At 44.3% G+C, this 19,749-nt stretch overlaps 1 protein-coding gene across 3 annotated transcripts in view; it reads left to right on the forward strand.

Moving 5' to 3' along the window:
- Nucleotides 1-19,309, forward strand: part of C2CD4C (C2 calcium dependent domain containing 4C) — an 82,522-nt gene extending 63,213 nt beyond the window's left edge. For all 3 annotated transcript variants that reach the window (XM_068271246.1, XM_068271247.1, XM_068271248.1), the window contains one exon: nucleotides 17,562-19,309. In XM_068271246.1, the coding sequence (XP_068127347.1) occupies nucleotides 17,597-18,880 (1,284 nt within the window). In that variant the 5' untranslated portion in view covers nucleotides 17,562-17,596 and the 3' untranslated portion in view covers nucleotides 18,881-19,309. The remainder of the gene's footprint in view (nucleotides 1-17,561) is intronic.
- The last annotated feature ends 440 nt before the right edge of the window (nucleotides 19,310-19,749 follow it).

A 19,749-nucleotide genomic window follows, 5' to 3' on the forward strand; every position in this document is an offset into this window, starting at 1 on the left:
GGATGCGAGTATGGGTAGTGCGTCAGGGCTGGGGGTTAGGGGTCGGTTGCGGCGAAATATTGGTGGAGCAGCTTTCTCTAGGGCTGATGAGAGAGTTTGGCGATACTGAGCTGCAGCAAGATTAGGACAGGTTAGGGTAGGGAGAGTGGAGGAGAGGGCATGGAGGGGGTCAGCAAGGACACTAGGGTTGAGCTTGCGTAGGTCTCGCTGCCATCGACCAGGTGGGTGGATGGCTAATTTGGAGGTGCCTTCTGTGAGGAGGTTGAAGGTGAGAAGGTGATGGTCTGAGGGTGGAAAGGGTGCGATGTCAAGGTCTGCAATGGTGGTAGATTTAGTGACTATAAGGTCGAGAGTGTGACCTGCAGTGTGAGTGGGGGTGTTGGCGTGTTGTACTAGTCCAAGTGAGTTGGCAATGGTGAGTAGCCGGGTCACAGCGGAGCTCTGGGCTTCATCGATGGGAATATTGAAATCCCCAAGGATGATGGTGGGGAGGTCAGAGGAGCGGATGTGAGGGAGCCAGGAGGCAAGGTCATTGAGAAATTGTGAGGTGGAGCCCGGAGGGCGGTATAAGACTGCAACAATGGCAGGGAGGGGGTGGTAGAGGCGGATGGTGTGGGCCTCAAATGATGTGAATTGTAGAGAGGTAGGTGGGGTGAGGACACGGAAGGTGCAGGATGGGGAGAGGAGCAGACCCACCCCTCCCCCGGTCCTGTTGTCTGGTCTGGGGGTGTGACTGAGGTGAAGCCCCCCGTAGGAGAGGTTAGCCTCTGTGGCAGAGTCAGAGGGGGTGAGCCATGTCTCAGTGAGTGCGAGGATGGTGAGGGATTTGGAGAGGAAGAGGTCGTGGACTGCTGTAAGTTTGTTGCGGACGGATCTGGCATTCCAGAGACCGCAGGGTAGGGGGAGTATGTGTTTGTGGGTGGGATGGATGGAAATAAGGTTGGAGCGAGGATGAGTGTTGAGGTTATTTGTGGACAGAGGGCCGTGAAGTGTATGAAGCAGGTCAGCAGGGGATGCTTGTCTGGCAGCAGGCTGTGGCCCAGGATTGGGTGATATATCACCAGCTGCAAGTAAGAGTAGGAGGGAGAGAGTAAGCAAATGTGAATGGGATTTAAATGTTTGTGAGGTTTTTGAGCTGCTGGAGGGAGAGAGAGATTTCAGGAGAGCTAACAGCTCATGAGACGCTGAGTAAGGTGAGGAAAGCAGAGCAGGTGAAATGAATATGGAGTGTGGTACATTGGGAGGATGCATATTGCAATGCAACTTGTAGATGTTTGCAGACAGGCAAAACATAAGAAAAAGTGCAGTAAACATGGTAATGGTCTCTGATTATAACCAGGAAGTTTCCAACCACTGTAAGGCTTGGTGGTGTATTCTCCACAGTCAGCATGCAACGCATGAGCTGGCGTGGAGGAGGTACACACACTAGCACCAGGAAACAGGCTATCCCTAGTATAGTGGAGGGGAGGACTGACTCCAATAGGAGATTGTGGCGCACAGAGCCGGTGCAGATCTGACAGCCACAAACAATGCTTTCGTTATAACGTCTCAGCGCAAAGTAGCGCTGAGCGCATAAACCAGAACTGAGGAGATCAGGACAGGTAGACAGAATGAACGCTTGCTAGCTAGCGGCTACTTAGCGACAGCAAGCGTCCAAAACCAGACAGACGGGAATGAGGCAGCCAATGCGATGCGGCGATGGCGTGCCTCACAAAGACAGGACAGGATAGTCAGAAAATAGCAGGATTAAGATAGGTGAACGTAACACAGATAAATATACAATAAGTATGTTTTCCTAGCGTATTACAATTACAGCTATCAATGAAACTATTTGTAACTTCTGACTAACATATGTATATATCGGCAATGAACCGATATATGACATAAGCAGGAACGCTGACTAGGAATGGAGTAACACAGGGAACAGGACTCAGAAGGATTCGCTATCTCTTCGCAGAGATGAACGCAATCCACAAACGGTAACAGAACAGGATTCAGAAGGATTCGTTATCTCTTCGCAGAGATGAACGCAATCCACAAACAGTAACAGAACAGGATTCAGAAGGATTCGTTATCTCTTCGCAGAGATGAACGCAATCCACAAACGGTAACAGGACAGGATTCAGAAGGATCCGTTATCTCTTCGCAGAGATGAACGCAATCCACAAACAGAACCAGGAGCAGGGTAACTACCTCAGCACGGGTGGTCACGGTACGCGCAACCTACCAAAACGTGCTGGAAAGCTGACTAACTGCACACAGGATATAAACAGTTCGTGTACGTATACATCAGCGACACTGATGTATCACGTAACACAAATACAAGGAAAATAATAAACGTGCTGGTATGCATATATATTGGCAATGAACCAATATATGATGCAAAGACCAGCAAAGTATCTTTATAACAAGAAACACGATCGGGGGCTAAAGCGACAGCAAGGCAGGCTTAAGCTGAAGCTATGAAAACCCAAGGAAACCCTGCAGGAAGCAGATCTTTATACTGAGGTCATCCAATGGGAGCAGACATGCAGATTCCCACACAGGTGAATGATAATCAGTCACAAGCTGACAGCAGGGAAAGACAGACAAAGCTATGCAGTTTGCATGGAAATAGATCAGAACTGCCTGAGCTGCAGCACTACTACTTCCAGTAATAGCTGCTGCAGCAGCGATCATTACAGTACCCCCGCCTTTAAAAGCGGATTCCAGACGCTTTTCAAAACTGAAATTCCCAACAAAACAGTCTGACTGATAATTCATGATGACCGGGACAGCCCGGCAAGACCGAATTCCAGAATCAGTCCCCACAAGACTGGACCCATCAGAACCAGAACCTACAGAACCATGCCCATCAGTACTACAAGCCCCAGTGTGACACCCATCAGAACCATGATTTCCAGAAGAAAGCCCTCCGAAACTCCCTGAGCGATACCCACCGCCTTCCAGGAACCGTTCAGAAACGCCAAAGCCTTTGCAATGCCCACCGGTACTGTCTTTACCAACACAAAACCCACTGTTGAACCAGTCCAAGGCACCAGGACAAGTTTTCTCAGAGACCTCCCAGAACACCTTGAAGCTCCAAAGAGATCCCCATAGGTCAGAACGCCCCTTAGGCTCACATGGAGAACCATCAAGAACCCCTATGGAACCTAGGGCAATTCCCGAGTCAGGGCCACAAGGACAAACATCAATATCAGAGCTTTCAGGGACCAGAACCATCTCTGGGCATGCAGGCAGACTGGCAATATCAGAACGTGTTCCCACTAAGGAAGCATCAGAGCACGCTAACACCTTAGACACACTTGGGCATTCTGGCACACAAAGAACATCTGGGCACACCGGCACAAGAGAAACCTCTGGGCATGTCAAGGAACTGTGAGCCTCAGGGTCAGCCAAGACAGGACCAAAACCAGGACTGGCCAAAAAAAATCATCATGACTAAACTTCGCAACTACTGGACTTTTACACGAGAATGCTGGATCAGACTTAGATGTCGCTGATTCCAGCAAAGTCAGTAACAAATCAGATTCAGGGGCACTAACAAGACAGGACAAATCTTCTGATGTATGCACTGAACCAAACAGGGACTCCACAACTACCTCTGGACTAGACAGAGACTCATTTAATACACTGGATTGGAGCTCATGAGGCGCTGCAGAACAAGTCAGTATTGCAGCAGCCCCCACTGGACTAGGCAAAACTGAGGAATTCCCTGGACAGGAAGGGGACTCTGGAACCTCTGCCACAGCGGCCAGAGAACCAGAATCTTTCAGGATACAGGGCTGGGTTTCAGGAACACTCATCAGACCGGACTGAAATTCTGAGATTTCTATTATTTTGACCAGAGAATCAGAATTATCCATGTTACAGGGCAAGACTTCTGAAACATTCAGAGGACAGGGCTGGAGTTCCTCGGCTGTTACAACACTGGAGAGGGACTCAACAACATTGGTTAAATCAGACTGTGTACAGGACAAGGTATCTGACACACTTGCTGACGAGGACAATATTTCAATGGCTTCTGCTTTGCTGGGCAGAAATTCATCAAGTTTTATTAGAGCCGACTGTAATTCCAAAACAGCTGCTAGACAAGTGAATATTACTGCAACACCAACTGAGGTAAGCAGTGCTTCAGCCTCCTCTGCTAGAGGGTTTAAAGTATCCAAAGTACTGGGTGAAGCATAAGACTCTGCGACCACAGCTTCACTGGACAGGATCACTGAACAGTCCATATTGCAGGGCAAAACCATGGAAGCACCTGCTGGACAGCATAATGATTCTGTGACCTGAGTTTCATTGGAGAGATCTACTGCACAATTCATGGTACAGGGCAAATTTATTGGAAAATTTTCTGAACAAGGTAATAATTCTGCGATTTCAGGTTCACATAGCAGATGCTCTGAGCTATTCACGAAACTAGAGCGAGGTGTAGAAACAGGAAGATCAAGACACAATGTTTGCGCATCTGAATCACCATTCATTTGTAAAATTGGAAAATTCAGATGCTGGGGTTCTGAGTTTACTAGACAGGATTGCTGGGACTCGGAAACTGATGTAGTGCATCTATTGGCATCTGCTGGATCAGACAGGAGTTGAACTTTATTAACACAGGTAATTTCTGCAGAAGTGTTTGCAGAGACAGGCAAGATTTTTCTGGTGTCTGTTTCACTAAACAAAGAGTCATGAGTACTGGCTAGGCTGGACTCGGAAGTCAGCAGGACCTCTGGATTCTCTGCTGAGAAATTTGCGCAGGGCAAGGTTAAGAATGTATCAGTGGCTTCTGTTTTACTGGGAAGTAACACTGAGTTATCCATGGTACAGGGTGGAATTGCAGGAACTTCAATTTCACACAAAAAGAGCTCCGAATCACCTGCTGAATCAGCCAAAGGTGCTGAAGCAGGCGGGTCAGAACGCCAAATTTGCGAATTCGGAGTCACATAAAAATCATCCAAAATCAGTTCCCACACATCAATCAAGGGAGCCACACAGTCATACCTACACACACCAGCCTCTATTAGGTTATAGGCTGACTTAATGCATGCGTTCAATACCATTTCACTTTTTGCACTGTAAAATTGACAAAATGAACTTGAATCATTCTTCCATTCACAGACCAGGGCTTCCATCTCTCCCCTCTCGAATGGAGGATCCCATGCATTCTTAACAGCGAAACATTTAGGCTGATCACAGTCTGCAGATATGATTGTGGCAGGCACATGTATAGGGTTAATTAGCAGGTGATTGGCAGATTCCTTATTCTTAAGAATCTCCAATACCTGTAGCAAGTGTTGAACTGTAGTGTATGCAAACTTCCCTTGGTTCACAAATAAGTTGATTTGTTCAATACTCTGTAATATCTCATCATAATCATACTCAGATAATTCTTTTAAACAAAAATCTTTATTTTCCCTAGCCAGGGAGGAAAGTTCATTAGTAGTTTCATAAGTCCATTTAACTCCCCTGAAAGACAATTGCATTTCATTATCTGTTAATGGCAGAATCTCATTATAGGTCTCAGTCGCTAAGGATAACGATTCTGCAGATTGGACACGTTTCTTAGAACGTTTGCGTTTTGCCTTTGACCTTGCGGTTTTTGGTGATTTATTCAAAGCTGCAGGAAAATTATCAGTAACACTTTCTGCTTGCTGCTCATTCTTGCAAGCAATTGAAGGAGCAGCTGATTGGCCTGCTGCCAGGAGTTCATTAAGAGGAAAAGGCAATGGATCTATGCGCAACCAGTTATGGATCACAAACGCTAGAAATTCCAGCGGTCTATCTTTCAAATCGGAATGATTGAGAACATCAAATGCCCACTGAAATAATTCCCCTTTAAACAAAATATAACTTAGTTGGAGTGCCCAGGTTGAAACAGGAGTCGCTTGGAGATCAGGATTGGTCAGGAACCTGGCACATTCAGAGAAAAACTCATTTTCTGTTTCAGAGCTAAGTTCTTCAAATTTCTTAAAGGAACAGGAACCATAATTAACAGTGTCATACTTTCTGGGAATCCCCCCCACAATGGGGATTGGTAATGGGGTTTTCATAATGTAAGGCTTGGTGGTGTATTCTCCACAGTCAGCATGCAACGCATGAGCTGGCGTGGAGGAGGTACACACACTAGCACCAGGAAACAGGCTATCCCTAGTATAGTGGAGGGGAGGACTGACTCCAATAGGAGATTGTGGCGCACAGAGCCGGTGCAGATCTGACAGCCACAAACAATGCTTTCGTTATAACGTCTCAGCGCAAAGTAGCGCTGAGCGCATAAACCAGAACTGAGGAGATCAGGACAGGTAGACAGAATGAACGCTTGCTAGCTAGCGGCTACTTAGCGACAGCAAGCGTCCAAAACCAGACAGACGGGAATGAGGCAGCCAATGCGATGCGGCGATGGCGTGCCTCACAAAGACAGGACAGGATAGTCAGAAAATAGCAGGATTAAGATAGGTGAACGTAACACAGATAAATATACAATAAGTATGTTTTCCTAGCGTATTACAATTACAGCTATCAATGAAACTATTTGTAACTCCTGACTAACATATGTATATATCGGCAATGAACCGATATATGACATAAGCAGGAACGCTGACTAGGAATGGAGTAACACAGGGAACAGGACTCAGAAGGATTCGCTATCTCTTCGCAGAGATGAACGCAATCCACAAACGGTAACAGAACAGGATTCAGAAGGATTCGTTATCTCTTCGCAGAGATGAACGCAATCCACAAACGGTAACAGGACAGGATTCAGAAGGATCCGTTATCTCTTCGCAGAGATGAACGCAATCCACAAACAGAACCAGGAGCAGGGTAACTACCTCAGCACGGGTGGTCACGGTACGCGCAACCTACCAAAACGTGCTGGAAAGCTGACTAACTGCACACAGGATATAAACAGTTCGTGTACGTATACATCAGCGACACTGATGTATCACGTAACACAAATACAAGGAAAATAATAAACGTGCTGGTATGCATATATATTGGCAATGAACCAATATATGATGCAAAGACCAGCAAAGTATCTTTATAACAAGAAACACGATCGGGGGCTAAAGCGACAGCAAGGCAGGCTTAAGCTGAAGCTATGAAAACCCAAGGAAACCCTGCAGGAAGCAGATCTTTATACTGAGGTCATCCAATGGGAGCAGACATGCAGATTCCCACACAGGTGAATGATAATCAGTCACAAGCTGACAGCAGGGAAAGACAGACAAAGCTATGCAGTTTGCATGGAAATAGATCAGAACTGCCTGAGCTGCAGCACTACTACTTCCAGTAATAGCTGCTGCAGCAGCGATCATTACAACCACTAAACAGTTTAAATGAGTATGCAGTTAGTGCAAGCAAACCTGTGTAAAGAAGCAGAGTCTACTTGGCCGTGCAACATATGTCCAGCAGTGGCATTTTTAGCAACAGCATTGGAGGCAGTTGTGGATGCAGAGTAGTTGTTTCCAGCAGAGTCCTGTGGCTGTTGAATCCTGTTTGAATTCCTGGGTGAATTCTTGGTAAATTCTTGGTAAGTTGTAAAGCACTTTGTAATAAATGGCACTTTGGAATTAAATGGCACAAGTGACCTAGGCCACGAGTGACCAAGCTCCAGCGCTTAAAGAGAACCCGAGGTGTGTTTAAAGAATGTTATCTGTATACAGAGGCTGGATCTGCCTATACAGCCCAGCCTCTGTTGCTATCCCAAACCCCACTAAGGTCCCCCTGCACTCTGCAATCCCTCATAAATCACAGCCGTGTTGTGAGGCTGTGTTTACATCTGTAGTGTCAGTCTCAGCTGCTCCCCCGCCTCCTGCATAGCTCCGGTCCCTGCCCCCGTCCCTTCCCTCCAATCAGCAGGGAGGGAAGGGATGCAGGCGGGGACTGGAGTTCTGCAGGAGGCGGGGAGAGCAGCAGACTGACACTATAGAGATAAACACAGCCAGCTCTGACAAGCTGTTTGTCAGCAGCGTGGCTGTGATTTATGAGGGATTGCAGAGTGCAGGGGGACCTTAGGGGGGTTTGGGATAGCAACAGAGGCTGGGCTGTATAGGCAGATCCAGCCTCTGTATGCAGATAATATTCTTCAAACCCACCTCGGGTTCTCTTTAAATAGGTATGGTAGCTGCCATGGCTGAATTGGAAGTGATTCTCAATTAGAAATTGGGAAAACTGTTCAGCTGAGGATGGGAGTGGCTACCAAAAACCAGGCCTGCTGCAATAAATAATTACTGCTCACTGGGCCAGAACACAAAGGATTCACAAATGTAATATGTGAATTTACTTACACTGCTGAACTACTTAAATTTATATTAAACAATCTTAGTAGCAATGTATGCAGCAAGCGTACCAATTAAAACGTACAGATAACGATTGCAGTCACAGATTGTACAGCAGACTTTGCAAGGGGATTACATAACTTAACTCTAGTGTGTATTACCTCTTGGGCATCAGAATTAAGATTAAGTCCTTCCCTTTTTTGTCATAAATGCCCCTCATTTGGAGCTAAATAATTCAGTCCCTCTCTTTTCCTGAGTTTTTCCTCTTTTCAGATTTATGTTGAAATCTGGGCAAATACCTGCCATAACTTTATTTACAACATCTACATTATTACAATGTTTACTTAAAAAAAAAGAAGTGTTTTTGTTTTTTCGTTTCCTGTTTTTCTAGACAACTGTAAATGTATAAAATTCTACATTTTGTTGATGAATTCTTATCGGCCTGCTTAACTGTAGGTTAAGGGTAAGTGCTTTGTTTAAAAGGTTTGGCATGTACGGGAGTCCCTCTTTTCCATCCCTAAATTTTGGAAGCTCTGTAATTTTCTGCGGGCTTTGCTCGACACACCCAGGTGATAAAATACACTGCAAGTATGTGTGTAGAGAAGTGAGAGGGAGAGTCAGGTAAACTGCATGAAGAACTAGGAGGCATGTGACTAATAGGATTCTGATGTACCTATTCAGCCTGCTGCAGGTGCCAGGTAACCTCAGGCAATAAATAATCCAGCAGAAAACAGGACATTCATTAACCCCTTATGTCTTGTTTTAAAAAGCTGCAATGTAACAAGATATACCAGTATTGTCTCTTCTCTGACAAAAAAAGTACAGAAAAATAAAATAAAACTATCTAGCATCGACTAAAATCAAATTCCATATTTATTTGTATGTTAACCTGCATTTAAAGTGAATTGGAAATGTCTCAATCATAGTGGTACTCATAGTAGAGTTGCTTGCTAGGCAGCCTCATCACCCTGATAGCCCTCAGTGGGCCCCCATTATTGACTGAACTTTTGAACATGGAACTCCATCCACCTTTTGGGCAGCATCCTTTAGTGTCTGTGCACCAGTGCAGAGGTGAAATAGTGGGTCTTGTGGAGCTTGGGGTGGGGCTGTAGTTGCACCCCTGACAAGGTGACTACACTTTTCCCACCAGTGTATATATATTAGAGAACCTTTAGGTGGACTGTAAGTGTAGGCCTTCTTTATGAGTTAAAAGGCTTGGTTTAAATATACATTACAAAAGTGTTTGGAGGCTCCATAGTGGTGTGCTTTGGGCTTTCCTAAGCCTCATTGATGCTATATGTTTTACTGTTAGATTTAATGCAAATACTGTATATACTCGCATATAAGCGGACCCGTGTATAAGTTGAGGTACCCACCAGGAAAAAGTGATTGACTCATGTATAAGCCCCCTCCACAGTAGGTAGATGTTGCCCCAGTACAAGTTAGCCCCTTCCCCATAGCCCGATGTGCCCCAGGATCATACAGCTGTGTCTCAAGATGCCACTACATGGCATCATACATATGAGACACAGTGATTGCCACACAGGAAGAATCCCTGATCATTGCACAGCTGACCCGTTGCTTGCACGCTCTGCTCCACAAGCCATGCAGTGCACTCACTATGCAGGGCATGGGGGCACGGATACAGCAGGATGCAAGCTGGTAAGAGCAGGATCACTAGTGCACAATCCTTACGCTCCTCTGCCAGTAACAAAACCTCCTCCACCATTTGTTTTGCTCCACTGACTCGCATATAAGCAGAGGGGGTAACTTATCAGCATATTTGTTATGCTAAAAAATTAGCCTTATACGTGAGTATATACAGTAACCGTATTGGATCTCACAGGTCAACTTAACTAATAGGAGAGTTCACATCAAATGTGTTTTTGCATGTGTGTTAAAAGAAACAGCTGTCTTTTTTAAGCGACGTGCATTTTTGTATCTATTGTTCACTATGTAGATTCGTAGATACACATTTTAGCACACACAAATGCGAATGCTATGTGTCCATAAAACTGTGTACCCTAACATGTTGGAATAGTGTAATTGTAGCCTTAACAGAGCAATTCAGTTCTGAACGGGAACAGAAGTACCATCTTGTTGCTGTTCCCTGGGCCAGTCGGTACCTTTGTTTACAGTTGCTTGCAGGGATCGGGATTCGATTCCACAGGTGTCAGTTTGAGGATGAGTTCTGTACAGATGTGTCTCTAGCCTGCAGGTGAGCAATACGTTCTGATGCTATGGAAGTGGTAGGAGGGCCAACAGTGTTACACATGACTGAGCTGCATGGAGTGGGCAGGTTGAGTAGGAGAACAATGCATATAGCCCAGACAATCCGCCAGTCTGATCTAAATAGACGCTGTAACAAAATTTTCAGCCTTATCTCTTCTATCCTACGAGTTCCTATACCTGTTCTTAAGTGGTCTGTCTTACTGCAGCCTTTCCTAGTTGCACAGTGGCTGTATTATCTAATCTAATATCTAATCTAATAATATAATATAATCCTCTTTCCTTTGCCAGCTTTGTTGGCTCAGGCAGGAATGTGCTGCTCTACTGTGATAGGTAGAAGTTATACACACCCTCTCCACGCCCCCTCCAGGCTCTGTATGAGTCACAGACTGTGCTTCTCTCAGCCTATCACATGTTGGTTAGCAGCCATGTTTTTTGTTTGTAAACACTGCCTAAAACTGGCAATTACAAGCAAGGATTGCAGCAGGGAGTGGCAGAAACAGCAAAGAGGGGCCCAGGAGAACATAATGAATAGAATGGTATGCTTTTTATTGTAAGAATTTTAGGGTACAGATTCTCTTGAAGGCTTATGTACACATGCTAGATTCTGGGCAGAGGCCGCCCTGACCATCTATCTTGGCTGAGAACCATCTAGCGTGTATACAAGCCTTACTGATCAGGGTTGTTTTTCAAAGAGCTAATTAGGGCAAAGTATTGCTACCTGAGGGTTGATCCTCCTGCAGCAGCCCTGCTATGTCAGCACAAAATGCATAATCAAACAGTCTCTCTATAGGGTTGTATTTTAATAGGTTTTTTTGTATATTTCAAAGTTTTTATTGAGTTTTAACATTTTTTAAACAAACAAAAGAAAGGGGGGTGTACAACAATCAGAGCAATAACTGCCACTAGGGGCCTAGCAATAGGGGGTGCAGAGGTTGCGACCGCTTTGGGGCCCTTGGGCCACAGGGGCCCCGAAGTGCCCTGCCTCAACTGCAGTATTAGCTCTCTATTGGTCCTGTGCTCATAATTATCACTTCTATAGGTACTTTGAATATTGGTAATCATTAACAAACCGTTCCCCATCCCCTTCTTGCACCTCTGACACTGTAGTTGCCATTGACAGATTTTGGTGCGCCCTATCAATTGTTATGTATAGAGTGCTTGGGGGGACCCCAATGTAAAACTTGCATCGGGGCCCACAGCTCCTTAGCTACGCCAGTGATTGCCACAAACTTATAACATGGGCCTGCAGTCCCAAGGCTACACATACGATTTAGAAGCACCATCTCCAAAAATATCATCCAAATTATTATCAACAAAGCTCAATAAGCTTAACAAACTGAGCAAATTGTAACTGCAAAGACAGCAGTTTCCATGCCCTGCATTGCTGTTAAAAAAAAAAAAGGCAAGTAATAATCATGGGACAGTAAAAGGTAAGAAAGGGAAAAGAGAAGAAGAGAAAAGGAAATAAAAACACAGCTAGGGCTCCAGAGAACACCCCACCAACATTTCCTCATTTCTCTTCAAAGATGCTGGCCAGCTGTTCCTGCATGATAAAGGCAGTGACGCTGGTTTTAAATGTTTCAAGAGAAACATATTAGCACTTCTAAGATCTAGCTATTGCCTGTTTTGCTGCCACAAAAATCACATTTATTAATCTTTGTTGATATGTATTAACATTGTCAACTGCAAAATGGAAAAAGGCACACCAGGGATTGTTACAGATTACTTTCCGTATCAGTTGCTGTATCAATCTGTAAATTTGTCACCACTGACCAGAAACATGACAAGATCTTGCAGGACCACAAGGTGTGTAACATATCCCCATAGCCCCACACCCCCTAAAATATGCACCTGAACTGGAACCAGGAAAGCGTGCCAGCCTAATAGGTACTCAATACCCAATTCCCTAGATCTCTTGTTTTGTTGAGACTAGCCTCCCACTTACTTATGTACCGGTAGTTATGTCTAAAGCTTGATGGGGGACTATTTATTGTAAAATATAAATCAGTGATTAAGCCTTTTGTGGCAGAACTGTCCAATGTCCATACAATTTTTTTCAAATCTGGTCAAAGGTAGCTGTTTATCAGACTGGTTTCTGAGTAAAGCAGACAGCCAGTGTTTTATTTGTAAAAACCCGTGTCTCATCAATTGGTGCTTGATATTTAATAAGGAATTTTCAATTAAGAAAATCAGCGGTAGCGACAGGAATGAAAGATTTTTGTACCAGAATCCCAGACTGCCAGACAGTGCTAATATTGACCCGAACGCCACACTTTAGCACCATTCGGCACTGAACCTGCGGACTGGATCAGGAGGAATTCACTTGCCTGTACGTCACAGCAGGTTTTAGGGAATTCCATACTTCCTCCTTCCAAAACTCTAAGTAGGAAGTATCAGAGTCACGTGATAGCACCATGCGTTGCAAGTAAGTTAACTCCTCCTGACCCAGTCCGCAGCTTCAGTGCTAAATGGCGCTAAAGTGTGGCGTCCGGGGGAATTCAGGAAATTCAAACACCAACACTAGTCAAGACATCCCTATAGCCAACATGTTTTATTTGATGTTGACATGTAACATTATAAGAGATTAAGGGCTTGATTTACAAAATGGTGCTAACTTTAGCACTGGCCCTTAGCACGTCTAAACTCAGTTGAAATGTGAGAAGTAGTGATCGTGCGCAAAGTACCGCACGCAAAGTTTTGCGCGCGCACTGCACAGTGCGCAGGGCGCTCCGCGCGAAGTGCCCATTAAGGCCTATGGGACTTAGCGCGCGCATAGAACTTTGCACGCTTAAAACTTTGTGCGCAAAACTTTGCCGCGCGATCTGATTGAGAAATCCGGTGCTAACCTACTTAGCACCCTGGTTAGCGCGCCTTAAGACTTTAGACGTGCTAAGTAGGTTAGCACCTCTTAGTAAATCAAGCCCAAAATCAGAAGTAAGCACAACTCTTATTGGCAACACCACTAACAACAAAGAGTTTCCTGGCCAATTAGCAAGTTGTCATCTTTACTATGGCTCTGGCCAATCAGAAGGTTAGGCACCTTTGTGAAAGCCCACCAGATAGAAATAAAAAGGCTCCAATTTTCCCAAAATAGCAACACCCACAAAGCAGGGTTTGAAGGGTGGAGTACTGTACAGTATGTGCTTTAATCCCAAGTAGTATCCAGGAGCCATGTGACCGAGGCGACCCGCACAGGCGCCATCTTGGACATCCCATGGTGAAAATGGTGGTTGTTTACATAGAACATTTCAGAAAAAGCAAAAAATCTCATTTCAACACAAAACTATTCCTGTTGAAAAATGCCATTCTTCTCTGTTACAACTTTTTATGTCACAGCTAAAATTTTACTCAGGCCGCCTGCTGACAAAGGTCAGCATATTTCAGTGAGCAAAACTGAGTAGCATTTTAAACTTAAGAAAATGGAAATCTGCCAACCTTCAGCCAGAAAGACATACCATCAGTGTTAAAGCAAACCTGAACTCAGAACTTCCTCTCTTTGCTCTAAAAGATAAGCAACAGCATAATAACCTTTAAAGAAAACATTTATTTGTTACAGCTGGTAGAAAATCCTGCAATAAATCTGCAGTATGTCTACTTCCTGCTTTCATGGAAGCAGACATATCGTTATTATCCTGTGTTTCCAAATGAACTGCTTTACCAAGGCAGCCAGCTGACACAGCTGAGAGATCAAATTACAGTTGTGATTAGTCACAGATGAGGGGCAATCAGACAGACTAAACTCTCTAAATACATACAGGGTGCATTTATTTATGTCATGTAAAAGAAAGGATACTGTGCACCTGTCTCCTTGTTCGAACTGCCGTTTTATTTTCTTCACACAGCCTGTGGTAAACAGTTATGACATACATGCGTAAACAACGTCAAACCTGAACTGCTGAAGGTGCTGCGGTGGTTGAGGGAGGGTGACCAGGGACAGATAGGACGACACAACAGCCATTTCACGCCACTCGGGCGCTTGTTCACGTGCGTGTCCGTGCATCGGCGGCGCCGGGCGGCTTCCGAGTAAACTCTTCAAGCCACGCCCCCGGTACCGTCTCATTGGAGTGGAATTGTGATGGGGAAAGGTCGGGGAGTGAAGGGGCGTGGCTTCGCCGTCCAGCGGCGCAAAGACCACGTCAGTGACAAAAACAGGGCTGCATACAAACACTGCCCAGTAAAAAAACACACTTGTGATTTACATAACTGTGAATGAAAAGTAATAAATATGTGTTACGATCTTCCCTGCGGAAGAAAAATATAGTCAGTGCTGTGAAAACATACACATTTTTGTAAATATTGTAAACATATATAACTACCTTGAAACACTCTTACTGTGCACTATACAACACCTATAGATACCCACTGACGTTTGCCTAAGAGCGCTATTAGTCATTAAATCTACCTTTATTATGCTACATAAAATCATTATTTTATTATATTGCCATATTTCTTATGGTGTTGCCCCTAAAAAGGTAGAAAACCCCAAACTACCCAAAAACCCCATTAAAAAAGAGAGACCAGGAGGAACAGTGCGATTTTGGATGACCTATTAGGTGTATTCACCTCTCAGGACTGCCAACCCATCTATTCCCTTTATTTACAAAAGACTACTGCCTCTCTAAGGTTCAACCAATCCCACACCTCATTGTGAGATAGGTTCATTCTAATAGGGTACATATCCCAAAAAGAACAAAGAAAAGGGAAAAGGGAGGAATAAGGAAGGAAAAGGAGGGGACAAAGGGGGACAGATCATAGGGAGTTCCCTCGAGCCCTGAGAACGGATCCCCCACATGCACCAGGGGCCGCCTCTCAGTATCACCTATCATGCAGTGTACAGACAGAGGTCTGTATCCAGGGCAACCAGGACAAGCCAGGCCATCCAATAGGAGGTGGATGTCTGCATTTGTTACTGGCCCCCAGGGGCACTCCACTCACTCTATATATTCATTTTAAGTTTTGAATTTTAAATTTTTAAATTTCAAACAGGGGCATAATGCCTGCTGTTTTGGAACCATTGTCCAGTGATCACTAATGGTAGCTCATGGGGGAATCTGCGGACCACACTGGTCCTTCTCCAGAGCCCCCTCTGGCTCTTGATCCTACTAATATAGAATGAGCGGTGACAGTTACATCATGCTTCTGTTTTTGCTTATATTCGTACATAGCTGCCAACTCCACTTCCCGCATGACCTGGCTAGCCCGGTGGACCACCAGGTGCAGTCCAAGAAGGAAAAAGGGGAGAGGTCAATCAGAAACAGTCCCCTACGAGTGCTACCCCAGGGGAGAGGAAAAGAGAAGAGAAGAAGAGAAAAGAAGGCCAGGGATATCTAAGGGATACCTAAGGGGGGAAGCCGGGGGGTGGTGGAGAATCTAGGGGTCAAGGAAACAGGCCAACTCCAGTCTATCATTCAGGCCCAACGGGCCCATGGCTTCAGAGCGTAGGATGACCCTTGTATGTTGTGCCCTGCACTGACCCCACTTGCTGCACGCCTCCTGCTTTGGACTGTGAGCCTGTGTGAAGGTCCCTGCTCAAGGGTGGTGGAAGTTGCTAGCAAGCACGCACATGCTAGGTGCTTTCTGAGTGGAGCCCTCAATCCCCCCAGAGTCAGCATTTGAGTGCCGGACTACGTCTGTTTACTATAGCATTTATTTATGTTTTCCTTCTGTCCTGTGCAAGAGTTCAGGTCCACTTTAATGTATATGCTTCTAAAGTTATTTCTCACGTTTAGTGCTAAGAAGTAGATACAAAAAAAAATCAAGTGTCATTTCTCACTCCTGTGTTGGCCAAAACAGAAAGGAGAAGTGACACTATGATCATGAACAGATAATCATAGACTTACAAATTGATCACATGATTGACAAATCAAGCCATAATATCTTTAGGAGTATTTGTGTAGGATAGATTGATCATCTGTAGGATCAGACCACATCAGCTGTATTAGTATATAATGATAGACTGTGTTGTAACAACACACCACCAAAATAATTTAGAGCAGAGGAATAAAATGTTCTTTTTCTCTCATGTCACCATCCCAAACTTAACATCTTATATAGTTCTCTCTCTTCTTACAGAAACAAATACTAGTAACTTGTAATAACATTTATTTTTCCAACATTTTCTTTGAGGAGAATTCACTGGGAAGCATGAGCAGAAGTACACGACTGATATGATCAGTTGACTTATTTGTAAGGCTCCGTCTGGCTCTTTGAAATCACATGATTTTGTTTTACTTCTGCTACCTGTATAACCTATAACCTTCAGCGAGAAGCAGAAATTTGACATAGTCACATAATTGTGACCAGTGCCTTCCAGGCAATGATGCCGCCAAGTGACGCATTAGCGTCATGTGGCATGGACACTGGGGAGGCATCTCGATCGACTCCCTCCCTCCCATCCTGCTTCCACCTTCTCGCCGGCTGCTTCCTCTACAACAGCCCCCATAATTACATCCTGTATATGCACTACTACGGGAGCCGCTGTCCTGTCTCAGCGGCGCAGCGGGTTGATCTGACTTGCTGTGTTGCGGCGAGCGGTGGTGGCATGAAAGAGGATGCTATACTAGCTACCTACCTATACCGGGGCAACTATACTAGCTACCTACCTATACTGGGGTAACTATACTTGGGCAACTATACTAGCTACCTACCTATACTGGGGGCAACTATGCTACCTATACTGGGGAAACTATACTAGCTACCTATTCTGGGGAAACTATGCTAGCTACCTATAGTGGGGCAACTATACTACCTGTACTGGGGGCAACTATACTAGCTACCTATACTGGCTACCTATACAGGAGCAACAATATTGGCTACCTATACTGGGGGCAACTATACTAGTTATCTATACAGGGGGCACCTATACCTGGCTACCTACCTACCTATTACCTAATTAAACTCATCACATGCTTCTCCCTGAAGAGAATTTCTGTGGCATCAATCAATCAATGCTTCTGTTAACCCGATCCAGATCACAACATCTTGTTATAGTCATAATATTATTATGAAAAGTATTATTTTGTCAAGGAAATCTTACATTGCGTTTTTCTCCCCTAGATTGAATCTGTCTGTGGACGCAGACAACTAGAAGAATGTGGCTTTTAGAGAGAATCCGAGGTACAGTGGACCACAGTGGTCGTCAGACAGGAGAAGCTGGTGATAAACAGTCTAAAGGTGGATCTTACAGCAATGTTCTGACCCCAGACAAAATTCCAGATTTTTTTATCCCTCCAAAACTGATGCCAACTGAAGGTGGAGCTGAAGGGGAAGGAGTAGCAAAATCCAATATTGGTACATCTGCTTCTGAGCAAAATTTGTCAAGCCGGCGCCCACAGCGCAGCCCTCGTCTACCTACCAAAACTACTTCAGAGAGCCGAAACCTTGTAAAAGCTGCAAACCGTCACATTATCCAGATTGAGAGTGCTGAAGAGTGGGCATCAGAAGAAGACTTAGGTACTAATGCAGATCCACAGTCTCAGACTGCTATGTCTCTTTCATATGTCCCTAAAGCTCAGACATCCTATGGATTTGTGACGCTTATGGAAAGTCCACATACACGACGAAAGGAATCTCTCTTTCACAGTGAACAAGGCTCTCTTTCTCCATGTCCATCACAATCCAGCTCCCCCAGTTCTCAGAGACGGAGTGCCGAAGGAGGTGGAGGGTCACAGTTGAATCCTTCAGACTTTGGAATGTCCCTGATGAATCCTTACAGATATTTCAGTGGTGGAGAAAGTGATACTTGCTCCTCTGCAGAGTCTTCTCCATTTAGTTCACCATTACTTTCCCGTTCTGTGTCTTTACTGAAGATTTTCACACCAGACACTCAGTCAAAGCTCATGAAGCTCAAGCATTCTGTTGCAAGAAACAGTTCACTATCTACGGATGAATGTAGTTCAGCAGACACTAGTCCCAGCATGCCCAGAAGAAGGATGCGAGGTGCCAAAGGTGCTGGCCTTGGTTCTCAACAAGGAACCATGCCCTTGGATCTTCTACAGAAGGAACACAATGTATGCCTCAGTAAAGGGGGTAATATGAGGCTATCAGCAGAGTATGATCCTTCCAATGCTAGGCTTAGGGTACGGTTGATTGCAGCAGAACATCTCTTTGATAAACTTTGTGATCTAAAAGGAGTAAACTGTTGTGTAGTTCTCTACCTGAATCCTGGTAAGGTTCACCGCCAGAGAAGCACCATAATTAAGAATAGCAGAAACCCAGTTTTCAATGAGGATTTTTTCTTTGATGGATTGGTGGCTGGAAGTGTGAAAAAGATGTCCCTCAAACTAAAAGTACTTAACAAGGGGAGCAGTCTTAAAAGGGACACATTGCTTGGAGAAAAGGAGATCCCACTAACAGCACTGTTGCCATTTCTTTGAGAATAGAGAACCTGTGAGAGAATGTATGGTGTGCGAGAGTGAGCTGACGGTGTTCTGCACTGGAGAAAGGCCTTACTTGAGGTTCCTGGGATGTAGCTAAATGTGATATCCTGTAGTGAATGAAGAATACCCATACAAAGTACTACATTCCTGAGTTACAATAAGCTACTTTATAGCAAAGTACATTCATATCTACAAATATAGTCAAACCTTTATCCTAACTAAAGTGCTGAGCAAAGAGCTGCTAGTGTGCTGCTGAACAGTAGAGTATTTATACCTACTCATGGTAACCCACAGATCACTGCACCTTGTTCACATTCAAATGAATAACCAGGAACTGATTTCTAAATAGTCTGAAAAAGCATAAAATCAATCAAATGGAAGTTTACAATAGGATAGTAAATTTGGATACACAGAACAACTCTTAAACTGGAGTAATACATGTACATACACTTGCTGGATCAGCCTTAGTGAGAGATATATATATATATATATATATATATATATATATATATATATATATATATATATATATATATATATATATACACATATATTCTGAATAAGTATCATCATGGTATGTGCTTCATATTTAAAAGGCTGAACTAATGACTCTGTAATTAGATATGTATTTATTCATTGACTTTATGATGATAATGAACTATTATAGACTGCAAAGCAACAGCAACCAGCTAGTATCTGCATGTTACCTGCCTTCTTGCATTATACCTTGAAGCAGGACATTGCTCCTTTCTTGTGCATTTTTTTTTTGGGGGGGGGGGGGGGGAGGGAGGGATGGAGCTTTGATTTGTCTATGGACTAGACTCTTTGTGTACTACAACAAGCAATTGCAGGAAAATATGTATTTT

This window comes from Hyperolius riggenbachi, chromosome 1 (genome assembly GCF_040937935.1).
Source record: "Hyperolius riggenbachi isolate aHypRig1 chromosome 1, aHypRig1.pri, whole genome shotgun sequence".
Lineage (NCBI taxonomy): Eukaryota > Metazoa > Chordata > Amphibia > Anura > Hyperoliidae > Hyperolius > Hyperolius riggenbachi.